This window comes from Megalobrama amblycephala, linkage group LG23 (assembly GCF_018812025.1).
Source record: "Megalobrama amblycephala isolate DHTTF-2021 linkage group LG23, ASM1881202v1, whole genome shotgun sequence".
In the NCBI taxonomy this organism is placed as follows: Eukaryota; Metazoa; Chordata; class Actinopteri; order Cypriniformes; family Xenocyprididae; genus Megalobrama; species Megalobrama amblycephala.
Window position 1 is genome coordinate 3,902,948 of NC_063066.1, and position 24,776 is coordinate 3,927,723.

Consider the following 24,776-nt stretch of genomic DNA (forward strand, 5'->3'; position numbering starts at 1 on the left):
CATTTTAAGTCAGCCATACAGTAATTCTGAAACAATATTTGAGTTAAATAAAACTGCCCAGCATGTTGGGCAAACATTTAACCCAACAGCTGGGTTAAAACAACCCAATCGCTGGGTTTGTGCATTTTCAATCCAACTTGTGTTCTTTTTAACCCAGTATTTTTAGAGTGCAGTAAGCCAACTGGAACCAAGTTTGTGCGGATCTGTCCGTGGTCCTGAATCCATAACATACGTACACTGAGGTCCCCTAAAACTCACCAAAGATACACTCTAAAAAATGCTGGGTTAAAAACAACACATAAACAACAATATTAATAAACTTATTCATAAATGTTAATTTCCAACCTATTTCGGGTTCATTTTAAGCAAGCAATACAGTCATTGTTAACCAATAGTTGAGTTAAATAAAACTACCCAGCATGTTGGGTCAAACATTTAACCCAATCACTGGGTTAAAACAACCCAGTCGCCGACTTTGTCCATTTTCAACCCAACATTTTTTACATCTCTGGGAATGCATGTGGGATTTGAGCTCAACCACTTGAACTAAATCAATGAAGTTCTGAGATGAAAACAAGCATTTCATGTTCTCATCGAGCACCATAATTGCATGAGCATATCTGGAAATGTGGAGAAGCAGGGTGCAACGCTTGTATCTTTCCAGCTGTCATTTTCCTTTAAGATGATGTAAGGCTCATCTCCCTAAGAATGGTCTCCCTCCCCCGTCCAAAGCCTCTCTCAGCACGCTGCATTCATTCGCACTACGCTGCTGGTGCTCTGGAGAGTAAGGATGCTCAAACTTCCCAACGCACCCTCCTTTCCAACTCGAGAAATGCTGGGTGGGTGCCAGATACATGTAGACTAACTGTTCTGAACGGACAGAGAAGGAAGTTGAAGCTGTCTTGGCTGGTGCAGTTTTTCATTTTTTATAAGCAGAACTTATTTTTGGATTTTCAGCTGGAGGTTACATGAGCTGCACAATTGGTTCCCATGGGTGAGAGCTCTTCTATTTCTACGTTATTATAAATAACAGGAGATGTGTGTTCAGATATATCATCTGGCAATAGACGGCCAGTTGCATTTGTGGGAGAAGCCTCATTTTGATGCATTTATACTTTTATAAACACACTATGCAGGTCTCAGAGATGTTAACATAATGGACTGTGAACAGAGTGTGCAGGTTATGTTCCTCTTGACTTTTTGCTCAGCAAACACATATCAAAAACTTTTGCATCTTCGCTTTTTCATTTTTTGAAGTGTGCATCGCCAAAATGGCCCTGACTGAAAATTGCAGGACTTATCAAACGCCCAAGGACAGTGGATGTGCTCAGAGTTGCTCTTCAGATGTGGTTGAGCTCAATGTAGGTGGACAGGTGTACTACACGCGCCATGCCACCCTCACCAGCGTGCCAAACTCACTGCTGGGTAAATTATTCTCCACTAAAAAGGACATTTCCAACGACCTCGCGCAGGACATCAAGGGACGCTTCTTCATTGACAGGGACGGATTTCTGTTTCGATATGTGCTGGACTATCTCCGAGATAAGAACGTCGTCCTGCCGGATTATTTCCCGGAGAAAGGGAGGCTGAAACGGGAGGCTGAGTTCTTCCAGCTGCCCGAGCTCGTCAAAATCCTCACCCCAGATGATTACACTCACAGTGATTTTGACGAAGCGTCCCAGGGAAGCGATCAGAGGTTGTTCCCCGCGTCTTACCTGGACGCGCGCGATCGGCGCTACGGCTTCCTCACGGTGGGATACAAGAGCTCGTGCGCGTTCGGGAGGGACGCTGATCCAAAACCTCGAGGAATACCCAAAATCTTTATTTGCGGAAGGGTCGGTCTGGCTAAAGAAGTTTTCGGGGACGCGTTGAACGACAGCCGGGATCCTGACCGACCACCTGAGCGATACACTTCCCAGCTTTACCTCAAGTTTCGCCACCTGGAGCGAGCGTTTGATATGCTCGCGGAGAGCGGATTCCACATCGTCGCGTGCAATTCATCACTCACCACATCTCCTCACAACAGACACACAGACGACAGAAACTGGTCCAATAACACGGAGTATGTCTTCTACCGTAAGTACAGTAAACAACAATGCTAGATCTTGATCGATTGCTGTCAGTTATTTAAACAAAACGCTTGGCTAAAAGCAACCCAAGTTGGGTTGAAAATGGAGAAACCCAGCGATTGGGTTGTTTTAACCCAGCAGTTGGGTTAAATGTTTGTCCAACCTGTTGGTAGTTTTATTTAACCCAACTATTGTTTAAAAATGACTACACGGCTGGCTTAAAATGAACCCAAAATGTTGGAAATTAAAAATTTAGACATAATTGCTAAAGTCAACAATAATAATCAAAAGGTGAACATTTATTAATAAATTCACTCTAAAAATGCTGGGTTAAAAACAAATCAAGTTGGGTTGAAAATGGACAGACCCAGCGATTGGGTTGTTTTAACCCAGCAGTTGGGTTAAATGTTTGTCCAACCTGCTGGTAGTTTTATTTAACCCAACTATTCTATTAAAAAAACTACTATATGTCTGGCTTAAAATGATCCCAAAATGTTGGAAATTAAAAATGTAGACACTTAATTACTAGAGGCAACAATAATAATCAAAAGGTGAACATTTATTAATAAGTTCACTCTAAAAAATGCTGGGTTAAAAACAACCCAAGCTGGGTTGAAAATGGACAGACCCAGCGATTGGGTTGTTTTAACCCAGCAGTTGGGTTAAATGTTTTATTTAACCCAACTATTGTTTAAAAATGACTACACGGCTGGCTTAAAATGAACCCAAAATGTTGGAAATTAAAAATTTAGACATAATTGCTAGAGTCAACAATAATAATCAAAACAGACCCAGCGATTGGGATGTTTTAACCCAGCAGTTGGGTTAAATGTTTGCCCAACCTGCTGGTAGTTTTATTTAACACAACTATTCTATTAAAATAACAACTATATGGCTGACTTAAAATGGACCCAAAATGTTGGAAATTAAAAATGTAGACACTTAATTACTAGAGGCAACAATAATAATCAAAAGGTGAACATTTATTAATAAGTTCACTCTAAAAAATGCTGGGTTAAAAACAACCCAAGTTGGGTTGAAAATGGACAAACCCAGCAGTTGGGTTAAATGTTTGCCCAACCTGCTGGGTAGTTTTATTTAACCCAACTATTGTTTAAAAATTACTGTATTACCTCTAGTAATTATGTGTCTGATTTTTAATTTCCAACCTATTTTGGGTTCATTTTAATCCAGCCATATAATAATTTTTAAACAATAGTTGGGTTCATAAAACTACCCAGCATGTTGACCCAACCGCTGGGTCAAAACAACCCAAACGCTGTATGGGTTTGTCCATTTTCAACCCATGGGTTGTTTTTAACCCAGCATTTTTTAGAGTGAATGATCGATTTAAGAGTAAATCAATTATTTTGTCTTCGGTATTCAGAAATATTTGACCATTGAACTTTGAACCGGTCAGAATCGAATATAACAGTGCTCCAGCTAAGTAAAGTTGAAATTATAAGCCTTTAGGATAAAGTGTATTTGATTAAGAGGTACAACACTTTAGTACCACTAGGCGGCGTATATAGTTTGATCAATTATATTCTGATCAATTCTAATGTGCTCAATTCTGTTGGCGACAAATGCACGTTTCTTCAAATAGCATATTAGCAGACTGAGTTTTTCCACTAAGAACATTGATAGAAGCGTTTGAGTCAATGCAGATGTGGAGAATTCCCTCAAGTATAGCTCTCAGGGATATGAACAGAGTGTGGTATGAATATTTCAGTAATCTGATGGCCATGTCATCCCGCCCCTCTCACCCTCTTTTTCATCTCTCTTATATCCAAATTGTATTTAAATACAATTTGGATATAATTGTTCTACAGCGCCTGCCTTCATTAGTGGCTCACTTGACTTGCCTTTGTCTTAAATGAGAGAGATGATGCAGCATATGGCCAATTAAAAATCACTTTGTGCTTAATTCCAAACGAGTCCCCTTGGAAAACCTAAAAACAGTGGGCCTGGAACGGAGAGCTTCTGGAGGACAGTCACAAGATTTTTGGGGCTAATGGACATATGGCTGCTTAATGATTTGTTCTCTGTCATCAGTGTAATTACTGCAGCATTCAGCCCCTCCCATAGCCCACACATAATGGAAAAACTTGTGATGACAAATCAAGATATACAATAAAGGCATGAGGAGTCATGCTAAATCTAATTTTTTCTAAATGCATCTTATTGATCTTATAGTGAACTATTCATCTGTGCATATGTTTACCTCATAATGTTTCAAAAATCAACTGTGAAAACAACAGACTTCTCTCTGTTGACGTATGTAGGACTTCTCCAATGAAGTAGTGAATAGTCACTTAAACCCCCGCCTTCACGTTTGAGTGCAAAACCCACATATCAACATCCAATCAACAACCGATGCACTGAAGTCCCCGCCCTACATTTTTTCTTTTTCTATAATCCGTTTCACTCTGATGTACAAATTTTATAATGAATAACTTACATTTTAGACACAATGTTGCAGTTACTTTGTACGTTTTTCTGCTGTCTCACACTGTAGCATTCTTGTTTCATTTAAGAATGAATCAGTGTTTTTGAACAAATTGATTAAGTGAATGATTCAATGACTCACTTGTAAGGACAGTCATTTGTTTCATTCTTGAATTATTCAACATATTTGACTGAATTGAGTGGATGAATAATTCAATGAATTAGTGTGCCTGAAGGGGCAAAGACCCCTATTGAAATCGTTAGTTCTCTTATTATTATTATTCCGCTCTTCAGTCTATGGCAGCCCATAGAACCGTATGGTAAAAAGGTAGGAAATTTGGCACACAAAGTCTCTACCTCAAACCCTCTAGCACCACCAACAGTTCAAAGATTCACTTATGTTTATGCTCATAACTTTTGACGTGTAAGTCCTAGAAGCTATTTAAAAAAAATATTTTTTCCTCTGATTCCATGGCTCATGCTGATTCAAATGCACTCAAGACATCATTTCCTTCATGAAAATGTTTCTGCCATTTTGAATTTTCCGGAAAACCTGCTTTTTAGAACTCCTCCTACAGCGTTTGTCCAATTTGCACGAAATTTGGTATGTAACATCTACTCACAATCCAGGCAAAAAGTTACTAAAAGATTTTTGATCTGCCAATCCGTTCTCCTATAGCGCATCAACGAATTTGATGGCGAGCACTCAAAAATGGATTTGATGCTGTATCTTCACAATGATTTGATATATTGACACCAAACTTGGTATATGTCATTATAGGCATGACTTGGAGGTGCATGCACAGTATCTTCACAGCGCCACCTACTGGTGCAGAGATAGGAGAAATGGCTATTTTTGCTTATAACTTTTGAATGCCTTGTCATGAGGATGGTCTCCTTAGAATCCTTGAGGCATGCCGAGTTGAACGATATCCAATTTTCTTTGGTCGGCCATTTTGGGTGTTGGCCATTTTAAATTTTGTCATAAAATGCTGTGTTTTTACGAATACATTAACATATCATTACGAAACGCACACTGATTCATCAAGGTCATGTTCTGAGAGGACCTGTAAAGTTTTAGGTCAGCGCACCCTAGTGGTCATGAGATATAATGAAATTTATGAAAAATGCTTATATGAAAAATTCAACATATTGTCATTTAACTTACATCACTAGGTTTGTTGATGTATGCCGAGTCCTACGATACCAAATTTGCCATATTTTACCATACTTACTGTCGGCCATATTGAATTTTATTCAAAACCTATTTTTCAAATTCCTCCTACAAAATTTGTCCAATTTCTACGAAATTTGGTATATAGCATCTACAGACACTCATAACAAAAACTTATTAAAAAGATTTTTTATAGACCCAACTGTTGTTTTATACTGCGCCAACAAATTTGACTGCAAGCATGCCAAAACGGATATGCGGCTGTATCTTTCCTAAAGTTTTGTGTATTGACACGAAACTTGGTACATGTCATCACAGGCATGACTTGAGGATGCATGCAGAGTTTCGTCACAGCGCCACCTACTGCTCAGAAGTTATTAACCATGTTATTATGTTATAAGCACTTTAACTGATGTAATTTAAACAACTTTATCCTAACCTCATGATCACAGATGTCCACAAATATTTACTTTTCTGCCCTTATTCGGTTTGACCCCGTAATTGCTGCTTGCAGCTATATTTATATACAAGATCATTGCTGAATTTATAGCAGATAAAATTTTATGGCATTTCTTAAAGATTCATAAGCAAACACAGAATTACTAAAAGTCTAAAAGGGCAATCAAAAACAAATGATCTAATCACATATATCACCTAAAACTTCACATACTCACATTAAACTTCTCACCACTCACCAGGGGTGTCATCACATTATTTTATTGAGAGGACAGGAGTGCTGGTTCACTTGGTGCCCATAGACTGACGAAATAAGAAATGACAAAAGAATTAAAATCTACTTAGTTGTTACTTTATATTAGAGTAAGATTTGACAATCTAGTAGTACAAATTTTATTTAACCTGAAAGGGGACCTGGTTTTAAATCCTAACCTATTACTTCATTTAATAAACCAAACAAATGAACTTGACAGCTAGTGATCATCATGAATTTCATGAAAAAAAAAAAATAAAAAGCAGGTTTGACGTTCTTTTCCACAGAAAAAAAAGAGATATGATTTGGAGAGATATGAGGGTGGGTTGATTATGATTAATGTGTGATTTGTACCTCAGCGTTAAGCAATTGTGCAATGTAATTTAAAAGATGCAAATAATTATATATTTTTTTGCATTTAAAGTTGCTCTAAAATTTGATGGTGAATATGTCTTGAGACATCTGTCAAATCAGATAACAAGATAAAATTATAATGTAGTTAGATGCATTTCACATAATGGTTGAAATGTCATATTTCACTGTTCAGTTTAGCATGATTGGTAGATTCTTGTTTCTCTTCCGAATTAGTTTGCTCTCGAATCCCCTGGTAAATGAACCAGTTGCTTTTTACAGGCCTCACTGCCTTATCTTGTGCTGTTACTTCTCAGAACATCACCCACATGACACATTTTTACCAATTTAGACTGCCCAAGGGATCGGTAATATATCATTTGCGCTCAATAGTGCTGCTTTTTCTCTGTTTTTCAATACATGCTTATTTTTCTTTGTCGCTTACTCACTCATCCTCTTTCTTATGTACTTTATCACCATCTCAACCCATTCTAGTTAAAAATGTGCTGCATGTTGTCCTTGACATTTTTTTTTTTAATTATTTGTACCAACTGCTCAGTTTTGTCTTTGCATTAATTAAAAATCGTGATTAATGGCCAATGATCACAGCCACAGTGACTTCTGGTATGCAGAAAAATAAATTGCATGAGCATCACACATCTCACACATAGCCACATTTCATAGCTGCATTCAGACGGAACTAATTTACTGACTTTTCCCGCTCTTTATTTATTGCCTGCATCAGTTATGGCTTTCCATTTTCACCCTAAATTTCAACCTGTTGTCAGGACTCTGAAATCTAAATATTTTAAATTCTACACACATTGCATGATGAACAGCCCAGAATATGTCAAATAAGACTTGTTTCTTTTCCTGAAAGTTAATAAAATAAGAATAATTTATGAAATATTTAGAAAAAAAATTAGTTTATCATTATCAGTAACAATCTCTATTCAAATGGATGAACCTTATTCTTTTGAACATTATGGACCAAAACAGTATGGCTAATTATTTACATTAAAAGCCAGCTTGAAAGTTTTCCAATTAAAAAGCTATTAGATGTTTCTTAAGGTCACCTTCTTTGTTGCCAAAGAATACTGATGATTTATGGCATGTTTTTGCATCATAAAGCATGCATGCATAATTATATTTACATGTGAAACATAGAATTTAGCTCACACCATATAATTTTGCATTTAATGTAATGCAACATCATGACATGGCCTGTCACATTGTTTCCAGTCCAGTGCAGATTACACATTAGTGTGGAGTGTGTGTGTGTGTGGGTAATCTAATGGCGTTCATATAGTGTATTAAGCCCACAGCACTTGAAACACTCAGTTTCCGAGCTGGGCAACTAAGCTTGTCCGAATACACCATGCATGGTAAGAGAGAGAGAGAGATCATTCTGGCCATTTCCTCTAAGATCCTCATGTGAATATGCAGTTTCTATTATTCCTGTGAACACTAGTGATTTACTGTCATTATTGAACTGGCACAGGAAACGAGTCCTGTGTCCACTGTGGGAGTTGAGAGGGGGCAAATCTGTTCCCATCCCGTGCAGTGAGAGCCACTTGGCCCACCTGAGATGGAAAAGTAAATGGAAAAGAACGAGAAAGCTGTGCAAGTGGTTTTCCCAGCAGATCCAGACATATCAAGTGTGTTAAAGAATTCTGCACTTAAAAAAACTATGAAATTATAAGGGCACGGGGTTGATACTTTGATATGGGATCTGCGGCTAAAATTCTATGTAAGATATAGGGCCGCAATGCAACGCCAGGCGCCATGCAAGTGTTTTTAGCCAGTTTCAGCCTGATGCAGTTATCATTTTCACGTCCAGCACTACGTTGTTTAAATAGCAAATGCACTCATGCCCATCTGTTCACCCATCGACGTGCTGGTCTGAAAACGAGGTGTGTTCAGGTGCGTTGTTGGCGTGTTGCTATTTTGAGGCAACTGAAAACGACTGCGCCATTGACCAACAAAAACCTGCTCTAAAGTCAATGGTGCAGTATTTTTTTTGTTATTTATATGCTGTGTTAGTAATATGCGCCTATAGGCTGGTGCACAACATGCTTGTTACACACACAGGGATGCGCAGCAGCACACAAACATGCCAAATATTAAAAATATAAGGATTACAATCTAAAAGATTATTATTTTGTACATCTACAGTCATTGCATGTATCAGAATGACCTATTTGCAGTAATGACGAATGAAATTGGCTAATTATTTGATCAATCTTGGCAATACACACATGACTCATCAGGTTGAGGGTGTCTATATTCTACCACGTAAATAGCGAATCCGCCATGGTGCAAGCGCAACTGTCTTTTAAAGGGAATGGGAGATGACACTCAGATTGGTTTATTGTACGTTACACCCAAAACACACCCATGACTCACTAGGTATAACCCTTTTGGACAATGTGCCTGGTGCGCTGACCATTTTTTCCACCGTTAAACTAGCAAAAGAGGATTCGGACAAGCCCTAAGTGCACCTAAGTTCAGACCATGTGCTTAGATCATTAAAATAGGGCACAAACTGTAAAATACAGATATGGGCATAAGTACTTCTTTTGAATAAGTACTTTGTGAGTGCTATAAAAGGATGTTCTATTATGTATAGTATGAATGTGTATGCAATAGAGACTGTTTGCCCGTTTTCACTGTCATGTGACCTACAGCTTCAGTTGGGTTGCTTCACTGTCATTCACAACTCTTCTCCCATGGCCTCATGGGATAGTAAAGTGTCCTTTAGATGTGCACTTTAGATCATCTGGGTACTTTTCACAAACTACTTTATGTAAACTGTGAATTTAAACATACTACTCTTTTCACATAGGTTACTGTTTTCGCCTACTATAATAGCACTATGCATATTCATAAAGTTAGAGATCACTTTATTTAAAGTCTATCATTAAAGTCACCATGAAATGAAAATCAACAATTTCTATTTATAATGAAACGTATATCCAAGTGAAACAGCTTGTCAAACAAGAACAAATGTAGGGCGGGGCTTGATTTTGTCCATGGGGAATTGATTGGATGGTTGTGGTTTGCTGTTGCTGTGATGTCATGTGAGTGACAGGTTGCTCCGCCTTCACACCAGTAAACACATTATCAGAGAAGAGATGTCACTGCAAAAGGGAGGGGATGTTATTTTGTTTAAAGATTCTATGCCTACATCTGAATATGCCTGGTGCTACTATAGTAGGCAAAGTATTTAGTAAGCTATAAATGATTTATCTGTGACCATTATTATTGTTTTTTAATCTTTAAACGAAATAACATCCCCTCCCTTTTGCAGTGACATCTCTTCTCTGATAATGTGTTTACTGGTGTGAAGGCGGAGCAACCTGTCACTCACATGACATCACAGCAACAGCAAACCACAACCATCCAATCAATTCCCCATGGACAAAATCAAGCCCGCCCTACATTTGTTCTTGTTTGACAAGCTGTTTCACTTGGATATACGTCACAATAAGGACACTATTGCAACTTCCGTTTAATGCTGACTTTAACAATTAATCTATATAAATATAATATATATAAATATATATCTATGTTTACAAAAGTTAATATTATATGCAATTAATTAAGAAAAAATTACCGTGCTCATTTATTTAGTTAGAGGGTTGAACCACATAATGAAGGAAATGTGTCCAGTTTTCTTCAATAGCCTGCTGTTTAAAAAGCATTTCAGGATACATATCATGAAATTTGTTGAAATAATTTCTATATAAAAAATATTAAAGGTGCCGTAGAACGTCTTTTTAAAAGATGTAATATAAGTCTAAGGTGTCCCCTGAATGTGTCTGTGAAGTTTCAGCTCAAAATACCCCATAGATTTTTTTTTATTACATTTTTTAACTGCCTATTTTGGGGCATCATTAACTATGCGCCGATTCAGCGCGCGGCCACTTTAAATTCTCATGCTCCCCGACCCGGAGCTCTCACTTGCCTTAAACAGCATAAACAAAGTTACACACAGCTATTATATAACCCTCAAAATGGATCTTTACAAAGTGTTCGTCATGCAGCATGTCTAATCGCGTAAGTATGGTATTTATTTGGATGTTTACATTTGATTCTGTATGAGTTTGATAGTGCTCCGTGGCTAAAGCTAACATTACACACTGTTGGAGAGATTTATAAAGAATGAAGTTGTGTTTATGAATTATACAGACTGCAAGTGTTTAATAATGAAAATAGCGACGGCTCTTGTCTCTGTGAATACAGTAAGAAAAGATGGTAACTTTAACCACATTTAACAGTACATTAGCAACATGCTAACAAAACATTTAGAAAGACAATTTACAAATATCACTAAAAATATCATGATATCATGGATCATGTCAGTTATTATTGCTCCATCTGCCATTTTTCGCTATTGTTCTTGTTTGCTTACCTAGTCTGATGATTCAGCTGTGCATATACTGGCTGCCCTTGTCTAATGCCTTGAACATGAGCTGGCATATGCAAATATTGGGGGCGTACATATTAATGATCCTGACTGTTACGTAACAGTCGGTGTTATGTTGAGATTTGCTTGTTCTTCGGAGGTCTTTTAAAAAATTCAAATTTACATAAGAAGGAGGAAACAATGGAGTTTGAGACTCACTGTATGTCATTTCCATGAACTGAACACTTGTTTTTCAACTATGCCAAGGTAAATTCAATTTTTAATTCTTGGGCACCTTTAATAACAGCATACGAGGAAGTGTGTCTAGATTGTTCATTTATGTATACATTACAAGTACCAAAGATGTTTCACACTCTCACCCAAAGAAGCCTCGACATTACAGTGTGAATTTCACAGCAGTTGCTCTTCTTTAGTATTATTCCTGCTCTCCTTCACTATCCTATCTCCATGACACTGTGAAATTTGTCTTTCTCCACATCTCAGAAGGAACCACTGTAGTAATGACAGGGTCTATGTCATCTCTTTCTATGGTCTTATTAAACCTCAACAGCTCTTCGATGGGGGTCATGACTGCATTGAGATGATCTGGGCTCTCCAATCTGTCTGTCAGGCACTTCTTTGCCACAGACGCGCATGACTGCCTTCAACAAAGAAGGAGATTGCAGCTCATGTCAACATCAGTCAGAGGATGAAATTGTCACATTGTCTGTAATCTTCCAGCACAAAGCCTCTGGAATGCAGACTTGGAGACTGGGAATGGCATTACTTATCCTAAATGTATTAAAGGGGACCTATTAAACCCTTTTTGCAAGTCATGATTTTGTTTTTTGGGTCTACATGTTTAAAAACCTTATTTTCACATTAAAAAAAACACTGAAAACCTAATATTGACATTATTTTTCACATTTGTTACTGTTAGTAACGCTCTGGGGTGTGTTTCCCGAAAGAATCGTTAGTAAACTATGGTCGTAAGTCCCTTTGAACTCTACTGGTAATGACAGAACTTGCGACCATAGTTCGCTTTGGGAAATGCACCCCTGTTTAGTTCCTGAAGCCCCTCCTTCTGAAAAGCACAGTGTACTCTGATTGGTCAGTTGGACCAGTTTGTTGTGACTGGTCAACCTCTTCAAGCATGTGTGGGAAATAACGTAGTGACCGTGGCGTCACCCGTAGGTTTCTGAAAAGCATTTTTGAAGCCCAAAGTGGGCAGAGCTGGCCGTTGCCATCTTGGCAACGCGCCACTCCCAGATAACCGAAAATGGGCAAAGAGGCGGGATGTGGGTGGAGCTGTGTCAGTTATGCAAATGACAACATGCAAAATCAAAAGCGGGACTTCATACCTTTGTTATGAAATAGCGATTACGAGATGAATCCAATCCATTGCACTTGGGTAAAATGTCCATTAAAAACATCCAACAAAAGCATTAAATCCATGAAATATTGATATATTGTCCATTGTTTGTGTCATATTTCTACTCTCTATCATCGATCTTCAAGAAATTATGCAATCTGAGCACCGATTGTATATATTAGACTCTCACAAACAAATGAACCCGTGTCCGAAGTATATTTTTCAAATAGTGCAGCAGTTTTAGTTATAATATCCAAGCAGTGCTGTCGGATTTTGTGGTGTCTTAAGAGGCATATTCTCCAGCCATTGTCATTGTAGTAAATCTGACGGACAATACTTTTAGCCAATGCCAAGTTCAGTGGCTGGAATTTGTGACGTGACGGCTAACAGACAGCAGACAAACGGCTAGTAGTGACTGCAGTGACAATCCGCCTGTCACTCAAGTGGCCACACCCTTAATTATGCAGAACTTTAAAGCTTAATATAATTTAAACAGATGAGGTATAAAAAAATCCACCCCCCTCACAGTTGTCATGAAGGGCAAAATTAGCTATATAGACCAAAACCACTTTTTGTACCAGGCTGTAAACATATTTTTTTCTGCTGTAAAGTTGGGCATTTTAACATGGGGGTCTATGCGATTGACTCCCTTTTGGAGCCTGTCCCTAGTGGCCAGTCCATGAATTGCAGTTTAAGTCTCTTCCGTGTTGGATTCAAGAGAGAGAATGGAAGGTTTCCGCTGTATACTTTCATTTCACTTTAATATGGATAGTATCTGATGAAAGAATAAATGATAAAACTAACAAATAGAGCCAAATTGCGGCAAATTTTAATTTCAGTGTCAAATAAGAAAGATACTAGATTTCGCTGCTCACATATGAGGGATTATTATAAACAGCCGCTTGGACAACTTGTGAAGTTAACTTAAATAGGGTTTTAATAATAAATAAAATTATATCAATAAATAGTCCCTGACAGCAATATAGTGTCGGCCCAGATCCGGCCCACATCTGGTCCGCATGTAATCCACATGTATCAGATGTGGACCGGATCTGGGCCACACTATGTTGCTGTCTGGGGTGGATTAAAAGATATATATGTCATAGATGATGCATGTAAATACAGCACGTGAGCTTCTGTAACACCTACATCCAGAACTCACACACTCCCATCTCTGTGATATGTTAGTCTCGTCTGAATCGGTACATGAAATGACAGACGTCGAGTGATAAGAACTGTAACTCAAACGTTGTTTAGAAAACTAGTACCGTCCAAATAGGGCTTTAGATACAAGCTCTTTTCATCTGCAAAGATGAGCCTTCTAAGACTGCTCCCCCGCAAGAACAGAATTGGCCTACTTTGTACATTAACAGGCACATAAACCTTATCAAACCTCAGGCAAAGCTCAAAACTTTAAGGGAGGGACTTTAGTCCTGGGCAAAATGCATATTTACAAAGACCTCTTGTAATAAGGCCTCTGAGTTTATCAGCATCATACAGTACATGTTGAACTGATGTTGATTTAGCGTAGATCTGCAGTTTTTCATAGAATATAAATATGGCTTTCAGAATTCAGGGTCGGTATCAGCAGTCTCATTCTCATTAAAAAGTCTTCATGTGCACAGAGATTCCTTTGCTAATTTCCCATATCAAAGCATTCTGTTGAAAATTAAGAGTTTTTTTTTTTTATGATCTGAGGCCAGAGCCACAAAAGCTGAGCGTGCAGAAAGACCTGTACCTGCAGAAGGAATTTTATTTCTATCTCAGTAAAATTGATGGTTATCATTGTATTGTGCAAACCGAGGCCGAGACCCATATGCATGTGTGTGTGTGTGTGTGTGTGGAAATAGCTCAAATCCAGAAATGCCTGCAGGGTTGTGGTGAGTATGATTGGTTGACTTTCTTGGCATACCAAAATGGACGGCTCGACTCAGTCATTTTTCAAGAGCTGAGAATATTTATTTTTTCCTTTTGCTGTTTTGTAGACCATATATTTGAAGCTGATCCACACAGCCCAAAAGAAAATTGTATTCCCCCACTTTTATAGGTTACTTTATTAGTACATCTTTCATACATTTGAAATATAACTGAATCAGATGAGCAAACTGTTAACCTATAGCTAGAGTGATGCAGTGATGATGCATTTTTGTAGGTTTAGCATCACTTGGTTCCCGCAAAGAAAAAACAACAACGGGATTTTTACATTGGATTTGGAATATTGCAAAAAAATTTATGATTCTTACATGCTTTGTTCATCATGATAATCTTCAGGTTATAAACTACATTATGATCGCATGACATAACCATCACTAAGCTTCCAACAACTTTATTTGAAATCTACAAGTTGAAAACTCTACACTGGGTGTCCTCCTAAATCTCACTTTTGCCTCAATAAGCTCCTAATTACTGCTTATTAATACACTTAAAAAATAAAATAAAAAAAAAATCCATAAAAAATGGATAATGTACTGGCAGAAATTTACCAGGACATTATCCAGTAATTTTATGGACATTTCCTTTAACCCTAAAACACAATGCAATAAAGTTCAAAATACAGGTAAAACACCTGTAAAAAATAAATACGGAAAATTCTGTCAAATTAATACAGTACATTGTGTCCTATTAGTTGTTGTTAAGTTTAGGTATTGGGTAGGATTAAGTGATGCAAAATATAGTCATGCAGAATAATGTATCAATATGTGCTTTATAAGTACTAATAAACAGCCAAAATCCTAGTAATATGCATGATAATAAGCTACTAGTTAATAGTGAGAACTGGAACAAAGCAAGCCCAGCCAAAAAGTAACAAATGTAATGCAACTCATTACTTTCTATAAAAAAAATAACAAAGTAACAGAATTAGTTACGTTTTAAGTAACGCAATGCTGTTACGCATATCGTCCTCTACTTCACCCAAGGTGAAATCGGAGACCACCCCATCAGAGCACTAGCTCAACAAAGTCCTGAAACCTCCCTTGAGGACCATTACCAGGCAGGAGAACAAGATGTTTTAAGTTTTCATTAAGTTCAGTCCAAAAAAAAGAAAAGAAATGAGAGTGCTGTCAGGATGCGTTACATAGGCAAGTCCCCAAAAAAAGGTCAACCAAAAACAAACGTGACAGCTTTGAAAGATAAACAAAAAAAATACCAGATAAAGGGCCTTATTCATGTAACACGAGCAGAATGAATATTTTGTGTAAATCGTTCATAAAGCCGACAAATACTACACCGACCAATCATCCTACTTGTACAATGACTGAACTCAATGGAAAAGTTAATATTGCTGGTTACTGCATTCTTATTCAACCAAAGCTTCTCAGCTGGAAAAAAACGCTGCGCCGTTTTCAGAAGAGCATCTGGCATTTTGGCTAAAAATGCTTTGGTGATTGATTATTCATTGTCATTGTTGATTATTCACTGCCGTTTGAGAAATATTTTTACGCAGTGGTGACATCATAGTCTAACACAGCAGAAATGCAATAAAAAAGAGAAACACGTTTTATTATTATTATTATTAATTATTATTTGCGAATTTCGTTAATTCTTGTTGTTGTTAATTTCTATATCATGTAGCCGCGTTTCCATTACAGATTTGCGCAAAACTTTTGCGATATATTTTTTAACCATTTCGTTATTTTGGCTTGAAATTTCATTTGTTGGAAATATGAACTGAATTTAGAAATGCTTTTGAGATTAAAAACATTGCGTTTAATAAACAAAATGAAGACAGCGTTTGGAGTGGAGTCACATTAAAAGGCAGAAAGGGGTGGGGTAAAGTTATGCCCTCTCTCTACTCGACATCCAGCTCAGTCACACACAGCGTAGGGCTGTCGTGGAGGCTATACGCAAATAAATGCAGCTTACCCATCTCTGACATGTCAGAAATAGTTCATCCACCTCTCAACAGTTTATGCACTTTCAGAAAACCATTAAGTAGGCCTACCACTGGTTATAAACATTAGACTACACCAGCCTCCACCATCATCAAAAACACCCCTGGACAACATATAAGTAACAGGACAGGACCGCTGACATAACTGAGGCACGCATTCGGGCAGCAAGTAGCCACGCACCAGGCAGAAATGACATAAGCATATCTTACAGGCAGCCAAGTATAAAACACATAGACCCAGCATACATTCATCAACAATTCTACTGCTTAGTAGGCCTTATCATCAAAGCCAGGGCTGGCTTTAATAAGTGAAATGAACAAACGACTTACCCTCAGAAGAGTTGCAGGCGACGAGTGTTGTTCGTAAATCCATTTTTTGTCTATAATTAGGCTAACAGTCAGCGCTAAATGTCTATGATAAAGATGGACAAACTGAAATGGATTATGCGCGCAGCGCGCTGAAAATCAAATCTAACAAGTTTACTCAGCGACCAAGTTTACTTCAGCTCAAAATCCCCCACAGATAATTTATTATAGCTTGACAAATTTGCCCCTATTTGGGTGTGAGCAAAAACACGCCATTTTTGTTTGTGTCCCTTTAAATGCAAATGAGCTGCTGCTCCCAGCCCACTTTCCAGAAGAGGGCGGAGCTTTAACAGCTCAACAACAACAAAGCTGGAGAATCTCACGCAGCCAAAATGAGGATTGTCAGTAACGGTGTTCAGCCTTACATTGTTCAAACCGGAGTCGACACTGACGGAGAGACTCAGGAAGAAGTTACAACTTTTAGACGTTTCTGAATGGTTACTGGATAAATTTATGTAGTTGCTGTGGAGTTGATTCAACTCATCCACTAGCATGTGCCGTCATGTTCACCTTTTGTGTTGAATTGACCCTCGTTTGTGAAGCAGTCCGGCGTAAAATGACGGCATGTCAACAACACTCTACTAAAACAACTCTTCCTCTTCTCTAAAGCAGCCCAACATGACCCCGCCCCCTTTGTTGTGTGTTCTCGGGGGCGGGGTTTATGTAAATTTTAGGAATAGTGATGTCACTAACCTGGGAAGAAGCTTGTTGTAGTCTCTACCAGCCATTTGTTGTAGTCCTTAAAAAGTGATTTCTGTAAAAGAAAATATCACTCTTTGCATTGAACTTTGAGCGCTGTAACTTTGCAGATGTTGTTTATGCTCAAACAGCAACATTACACACTAACTAAAGTTAAAAAAGTGAAATCATGGGTGCGTGAGATTCTCCAGCTTTGTTGTTGTTGAGCTGTTAAAGCTCCGCCCTCTTCTGGAAAGGGGGCGGGAGCAGCAGCTCATTTGCATTTAAAGGGACACACACAAAAACTGCATGTTTTTGCTCACACCCAAATAGAGGCAAAATTGACAAGCTATAATAAATGATCTGTGGGGGATTTTGAGCTGAAACTTCACAGACACATTCTGGAGACACCAGAGACTTATATTACATCTTGTGAAAAGGTGCAATAATAGGTCCCCTTTAAGATAAATCTTTATGTTCTCAATGCAATGTCACTGATGTCAAGGAAAAACAATACAAAGAAATCTGATTTGTGAACCGGACATAATGGGTTTGTATTCTTATAGGCCTTGTGATTTCCAGTAGACATAATCCATTATTAATAGTATTTAGTAGTTAAACATCTCTCCAAACTTTAATGCGCACAAACACAGGAAGCATTACAGCTGCAGGTCATGAACACAAATACATTAGTTGCCGCCCCTATGATTAGCATCAGCTGCTAAAGATTGAGTGTTAATTAAAAATGCATAGATGTGCGTCACACTATTTTTAGGATTGCTGTCTGAGCTCCGCTGTGGTGCGAGCAAACACATTACACCAGGCACACTGCTCAGGAGAATTCAGATCTGAAGCACTCTCAGGCATTTAGACACAATGCATTGTGGGTAGACACTGGTGGGTGGATGCCCCTTGTGATGAGATTGTCTCCGCTCAAGCCCGGTGCCAAATGCATCTCTCAAGCTTGTGTAATTCATGAGAATGCACTCACATACGGTAACTGATTTAACTCCCCGACCGTAATGGGCCTGCAATATGATCCGGGCAGCCGTATGCTTCTCTGTAGTCGGTTGGAGATCTGAGGACAGAGGATGGGGTGGATACTGCAAAATGCAATCAATTTCTTGTCTGATAGATACTGCAGCCATAAGCTTGGTGAGGATTAATGGTAAACAGCACCAGATTAGCCTAATGTCCTGCTGACCAAAGCCATTTGATATTTACCCCTTACAGTAATGCCAATAAGACACGATTGTGGAATGCAGATCTTTACAGACTGTTTGGGAAATGTGCGCTTTCATATAAACGAGGAGCACAGCAAGCTGAGGAGCAGATTCAACTCAGCTTATTTAGTTTTTATGTCAGCGTTATTGTTGCTCGCCTCCGTTCTTGACTTGTGGTCCCATCAGGCTGCACCATCCATTTTGCAACAATCCTTCAATAAAAGCCTCCTCATATGCTGCAGGAAAAGAGAGGTGAAGATGAGAGATGGACAGAGGGGGAAAGAGGCGAACCTGGTTTATTTGTTATGCAGGGAAATGCTCTGGTGTCAGATTCATGGATTCCCATTAGAAAGCCACTAGCAATCACTGCCTTCAATTAGCCTGTTATTGCATTCTGTAAAATGTATTTGTAGCTCAGTTGAATGATTTTGTTATTAATCAGGATAAATTAGCTGCTTTGGAGACACAATGAACACAAATTATTGCCTCTGAGAATCGTGTTTAGCTAATTATGATACTCAGATGTAAAATACAGATGATGCCTAATTGGTGATCGTTCTTTTTAATAGTATGGCAAGCTGATGGGAAAAGGGTTGGAATTCTATACGTGAGTGAAAGAAAGAGAAACACCAATAACAGGAAGATGGAAATATGGTGACCCCCTGGGAGAAAATGTCAGACTTATTTTATTGAGCCTCTGTCAAGCTATAGGTACGTGTTCTCAAAACCACGGTAGAGATTCAGAGAGTTTGGAATGAGAAAACGCAGCAGCGATTATACACACACACACACACACACACGTGCAATCTCGTGCACATACTTTGATTTGGATGAGTCTCTCAATGTAATGTGCTGGTCAAATTTCATCCCCTAATTAAAGAAACGGACATGGGAAATAAAATTATGCATAAAGAAAATATGCAATTTTTTGCATTAAATTGCATTTAAGCATATTGCAAATGATCACAATGCAAAACAATATAAATTAACATTACTGTTACTGTACATGAAAAGTTTTTCATGTTGAAATTTTTTTTATATATATTTTGCCACAGATGCACATGTATTACAAAACAATTTTTTTATTTATTTATTTCAGTAATTTCAGAAAAATTTTTAATGGTCTTTACTAATGTTTAATTTTAATACCACAAGGTTTAAATTCTTTACAATTTTTTTTTATTTATGCTTGTATTTCTTTACTTTTGCATTACTGTTTATTTTTTTATTTGTTTGTATTTCTTTACTTTTGCATTACTATTTTTTTTATTTATGTTTGTATTTTTTATTTAAGCTATTACATTTTTTATTTATGCTTGTATTTCTTTACTTTTGCATTACTATTTATTTTTTTATTTATATTTGTATTTCTTTACTTTTGCATTACAGTTATGAACATTTGAAAAACATTAATTTTAATAATGGTGTATAAATTCTTTACAATTTATTTATTTATTTGGTAACACTTTACAATAAGGTTCATTAGTTATCCATTAATTAATGTATTAACTAACATGAACTAACCATGAGCAATACATTTGTTACTGTATTTATTAATCTTTGTTAATGTTAGTTAATGAAAATACAGTTGTTCATCGTTTGTTCATGTTAGTTCACAGTGTTTAACTAATGTTAACAAGATTTTAATAATGTATCTGTAAATGTTGAAATTAACATTAACAAAGATTAATAAATGCTGTAGAAGTGCAGTTCATTATTAGTTAATGTTAACTAATGTAGTTAACTAATGAACCTTATTGTAAAGTGTTACCATTTATTTTTATTTATTTACATTTCATTTTCTTTTTGCATTACAATAAAGATATATAAAGTCTTTACTACTTAAATTTATTTAGTTATGCATCACACTAAAGATAATTTTTATAACTAATGATTTTTTTTAAATGAAGATGAATAAATTCTTTACTATTTAATTTATTTATTTATGTTTTTTTTTAAAATTTATTTATGCATTACAGAAATGAGAATTTTAATGTTCTTGAAAAATGATCATTTTCTTCATACAAAATATTTTTTGCATTGATTTTGACATGAAATATGACCCGGACATGTTCAGAGTTTTTTTTCACTGAAGTGGGAGGTGATTTGTGTCCATGAACTGAAGGAGACATCTGGGCTCGAGGGCCGGTGATACATGGGGCCGGTATATCCCTGCCAGGAAACAGAATAGCTAGAGGTTGGTTTGCGGTCTGCCAGTGAAGGTGAACAGGATGTCATCCATTCACAGTTTCACAAAGTGCTTCAAAGAAGAAGAAAGCATATTTGATTTTCAGATAATTATTTAAACTGAGTTTTAAACAGAAATTCAAGAGGAGCATGTTTCTCTAAAGCTCAGCTTCTCACTCAAGCATTAAAGGTAGGGTAGGCAATTTCAGAGAGGCTAGCAATAGCAAGCTAGCTTTGAAAGCATGAGATCCCACTCTCCCTTCAGTTCAGAGTGCTCTACAAAGCCACACCTCCTCCAAAACACATGAACATGCACCAATGTTGCCAAGTACACAGTTTTCCAGCGGAATAGGGCTACTTTAACACCATTGCTTCGGGTTGTTTTTCATGTCCACGAGTTAAAGCGACCCAAGATTACATGCTATTTAGCCCCTGGAATGCAAATTTTAAAAGGGGAACCATGCCAAAAATGTGGATTTGACTCCCCGAAATGCAGGTATTTTTGCATGGAGGTATGGAAATACATATGTTGACAGGCAGGTACACAGCAAAGAGTTAAATCAACTCTGCTCGGTGGTCATACATATGGTCCATCTCTAAATAGTGTTAAAGTAACACTGAAGCAGAGTTAGTTAATGAGATAATTAAGTGATTAATTAAGTGATGATTGAGCTTTAGTGATGAACACCTGCTGTTAACAAGCAGAATCAATGAACAAAAGAGAAACAAAAGAACTACAACTGACTTCAGCCACAGTCTTAGATGAAATCACCTGAAGATAAAAGACATTATATCTCTCAAGATCTCAGCAGAGGAGGATTATCTTTTCTTCAGTGATTCTGCTTGTTAACAGCAGGCGTTCATCACTAATGCTCATTCATCGCTTAATTATCTCAGTAACTTTAACTCTGCTTCAGTGTTACTTTAACACTATATAGAGAGGGCCCATATGTACTCCAAGCAGAGTTGCATCTGGAGCGAATGCAGTGATTGAATGAACATTTTTTTTTGTTCTGAGACTTCCACAGAAGATATATGTACGTTTTAATATTTAGACCACTTCTATTATTGATTGCTATCAGGATGTGAAGAGAGTTTCAACCAGTATAACAAAAAGTGTTAATAAAAATTCCCCTACCTTTAATATAAATTTATTTGAAGGTTCTCTGTCCCTTCATTCAGCTGTGAACTTTGGATATTTCTATGCAGTCATAGTCTGTTTTGATGCATGCACGTCCATCAGTTAACAAAAGGGGTTGAAGCACACTGTTATCTATTTGAGACAAGGACTCAGTCCTTTGTGGTTTTAGCAAAGTTCTTTGTCCAAAACACAAAACAGATCGATACATATAGTTCAAATGGTGATTTAAATATGGATTCTTTATGTCTTTGGTAAGGTCAACTTGATAAGGTCAATCTGCTCAGTGCCAAACGACCAGCTTGCACTCGTACATATGAATGTGTTTCACTCATAGACTGTAAAAAAAGATGGACGACGCACTTTCACAGTAGTGAGCGTGAAGTGGAGCCGCGGTATCAAAGTCCCGCCCACACTCCGGCAGAATCTGTTAGTACGGTTTACTGCAGAACAACTCATTATATCAGTGTGAAATAAACAGTTCTGGAAATGTAGAAATTAAAGTTAAAGCTCTAATCTCCTCCCGAAGATCCCAAAAACAGAAACCATCTTTGGAAAAAAGTGTAATTTGATTGTTTAGTTTGTCTCACGTCCCATTAGATTACATGGAGAGGGTGGAGTTAATGACCTATACTGCATCCAGCCACCTGGGGGCGTTCAAAACGTTTTGGCTTCACTTTTCAGGACTTGTGCGGCACACTTGGTTTCACTGAGTGAAATGCACGTGATGTTTTTTTTTATTTCCAAGTTTCAGGTAATTTCTTTTGAGTAAATGGTGCATGTTATGGGCTACTTAAATAGTGGCATGAGCATCGACTTCTGTAAAATGAGAAACATCTGTGCCATTAGAGGAGTATTTATAATATCTGTATTGGTTGAACTGCAGTAATATAAGGGGAAATGAAGAATATCTTTGTTTCACCTTTGTTCTTTCACCTTTGTTATCAGGTTTCACACATCCTGATTCCTGAACGGACCGCTCTGCAATCTGATACCTACAACAAAATTGCATTGACTTCCAAAATGACTTACAATTTGACTTCTGTTATCATTTTTGCTGTTTTTTTTTGTGCTCGGTTGACATTTGTGGGTTTTGTGGCTTTGTGTTTTTAAGGTGGCCCATCCGGATGGTCTTCTTCTCACTGCGACTGCTGCTGCAAGAGTCACAAGAGCGAGCGCGAGGGTGAGAGCGGCACTTCCTTCAACGAGCTCTCCACTTCCTGTTCCGAGTCCCAGTCAGAAGCCAGCTCTCCCCAGGAAACGGTCATCGTGCGTCCGGTCACCCGCCAGCCCAACATCCAGACTTTGGACCGGCCGGTGAAAAAGGGTCCGACCCCAATTCCCAGGAGAACTGATCTGCTTCGCGTGCGGACCACGGGGCCACGTGACGTCATGGCAGGGAAGAGGAAACCGGCCAAGGAGAAGCTGACCCCAGAGCAGGAGCTGGAGAAATGCATCCAGGACTTCCGACGGATTAAAATTCCAGCACGCTTTCCGGAGAGGAAGTACATGTGGCAGTCGGAGCTCTTGAAAAAATATCAGCTCTGAAATGATTTCCTGCAGGCTCACTGAGCCTATTAGTGCAACACAACAACGCGCATAAGATGACATCATAATTCTTCTTTGCTTGGGCTTAATTGGCTCGTCTGTGTAATCATGCAGCAAGATGCACAATTAACAATTCAGTGAACCTCAAGTGACTCCTAAAGGGACCAGTCCTGTTTTGCTAGCAAGCACAATGACATTAAACTCTAAACCGATTTCACAGCGTCTAGACAAACCTCTCAAGTAAAAAAACAGATTGTACTGTATATATACAAAATAACCAAGTGTGTATTACCCGTTAATGCTCAAAGTTGGCGCACGGACAGCACTTTTGTACGGCATTCCACCTGTTAATGCAGCGCACATCAGAGAACTGTAGGATTTGTATGTGAATGCGGTTTGCATCATCCGATACTGTGTTCAGCTTATGGAGAGTATCAATACAAATCGACCCTTTATTTAAAGAGTTTAAAGGTGCGGTCATGTTTACCATTGCTTGACAAAATTGCACAAGCAAAATCCATTCATTCCAATGCAAAAAAGGTGGTCGAATGAATTTTATGCGCTGGTTTGAAAGTGACTTCTGTGTGAGCTGTATTGACAATGGACCTTCTTTTCACACGAAATTTCGTGATCGCACCTTAAGAAAGCACAAGTGAGTATGTTCTTGCGGTAGATGCATGTTATTTCACTCAAATAGAGTAATGGCTCATATCAATGCATTTAATTTGTGATGTGATCTACATTATTCACCAAACACCATTCACCATTCATCCAAACCCAGCTGAAACACACCAGGACGATCGGACTGAAATATTAGGCTGTTTCTGTTTGTCATTGTGAACATTTGTGCTGAGACTTTTGATTTTGCTTGTGGGTATACGAGGATTTTTTTTGTTGTTCTGAATGTGCAATGAATCATTAAATGAACTGGGTTTAAAGTACAGTTTGTTCATTTGAGTTGTTCTAATCCTGACACATTGCAATGCTGCACCTCTTACGGTTTTTACATTAAAGTAGGCGCAGCGTTTAAACCGGATCCTTGACAGAAAAATCAAGAGCTGCTTGTTTCTTGTTTGTGTCAAATGAATATATGCATGCAAATCAGATGAAAGATGCGAGGAGGTAATATTGTCTCTCAACGAATATGGCAGATGACCTTCTCTCAGAATTTAACAGATTATGAGCTTTGCTGAATCTAATACTAAACTGCAGA

At 37.9% G+C, this 24,776-nt stretch overlaps 1 protein-coding gene across 1 annotated transcript; it reads left to right on the plus strand.

The window, feature by feature from the left end:
* Nucleotides 1-551: 551 nt before the first annotated feature.
* kctd16a (potassium channel tetramerization domain containing 16a) lies at nucleotides 552-24,586 on the plus strand. The gene is made up of 3 exons (XM_048177056.1): nucleotides 552-994; nucleotides 1,258-2,076; nucleotides 23,130-24,586. Exons 1-3 carry the CDS (start codon nucleotides 991-993, stop codon nucleotides 23,561-23,563), a joined length of 1,257 nt encoding a protein of 418 aa, XP_048033013.1. The 5' UTR covers nucleotides 552-990; the 3' UTR covers nucleotides 23,564-24,586.
* The last annotated feature ends 190 nt before the right edge of the window (nucleotides 24,587-24,776 follow it).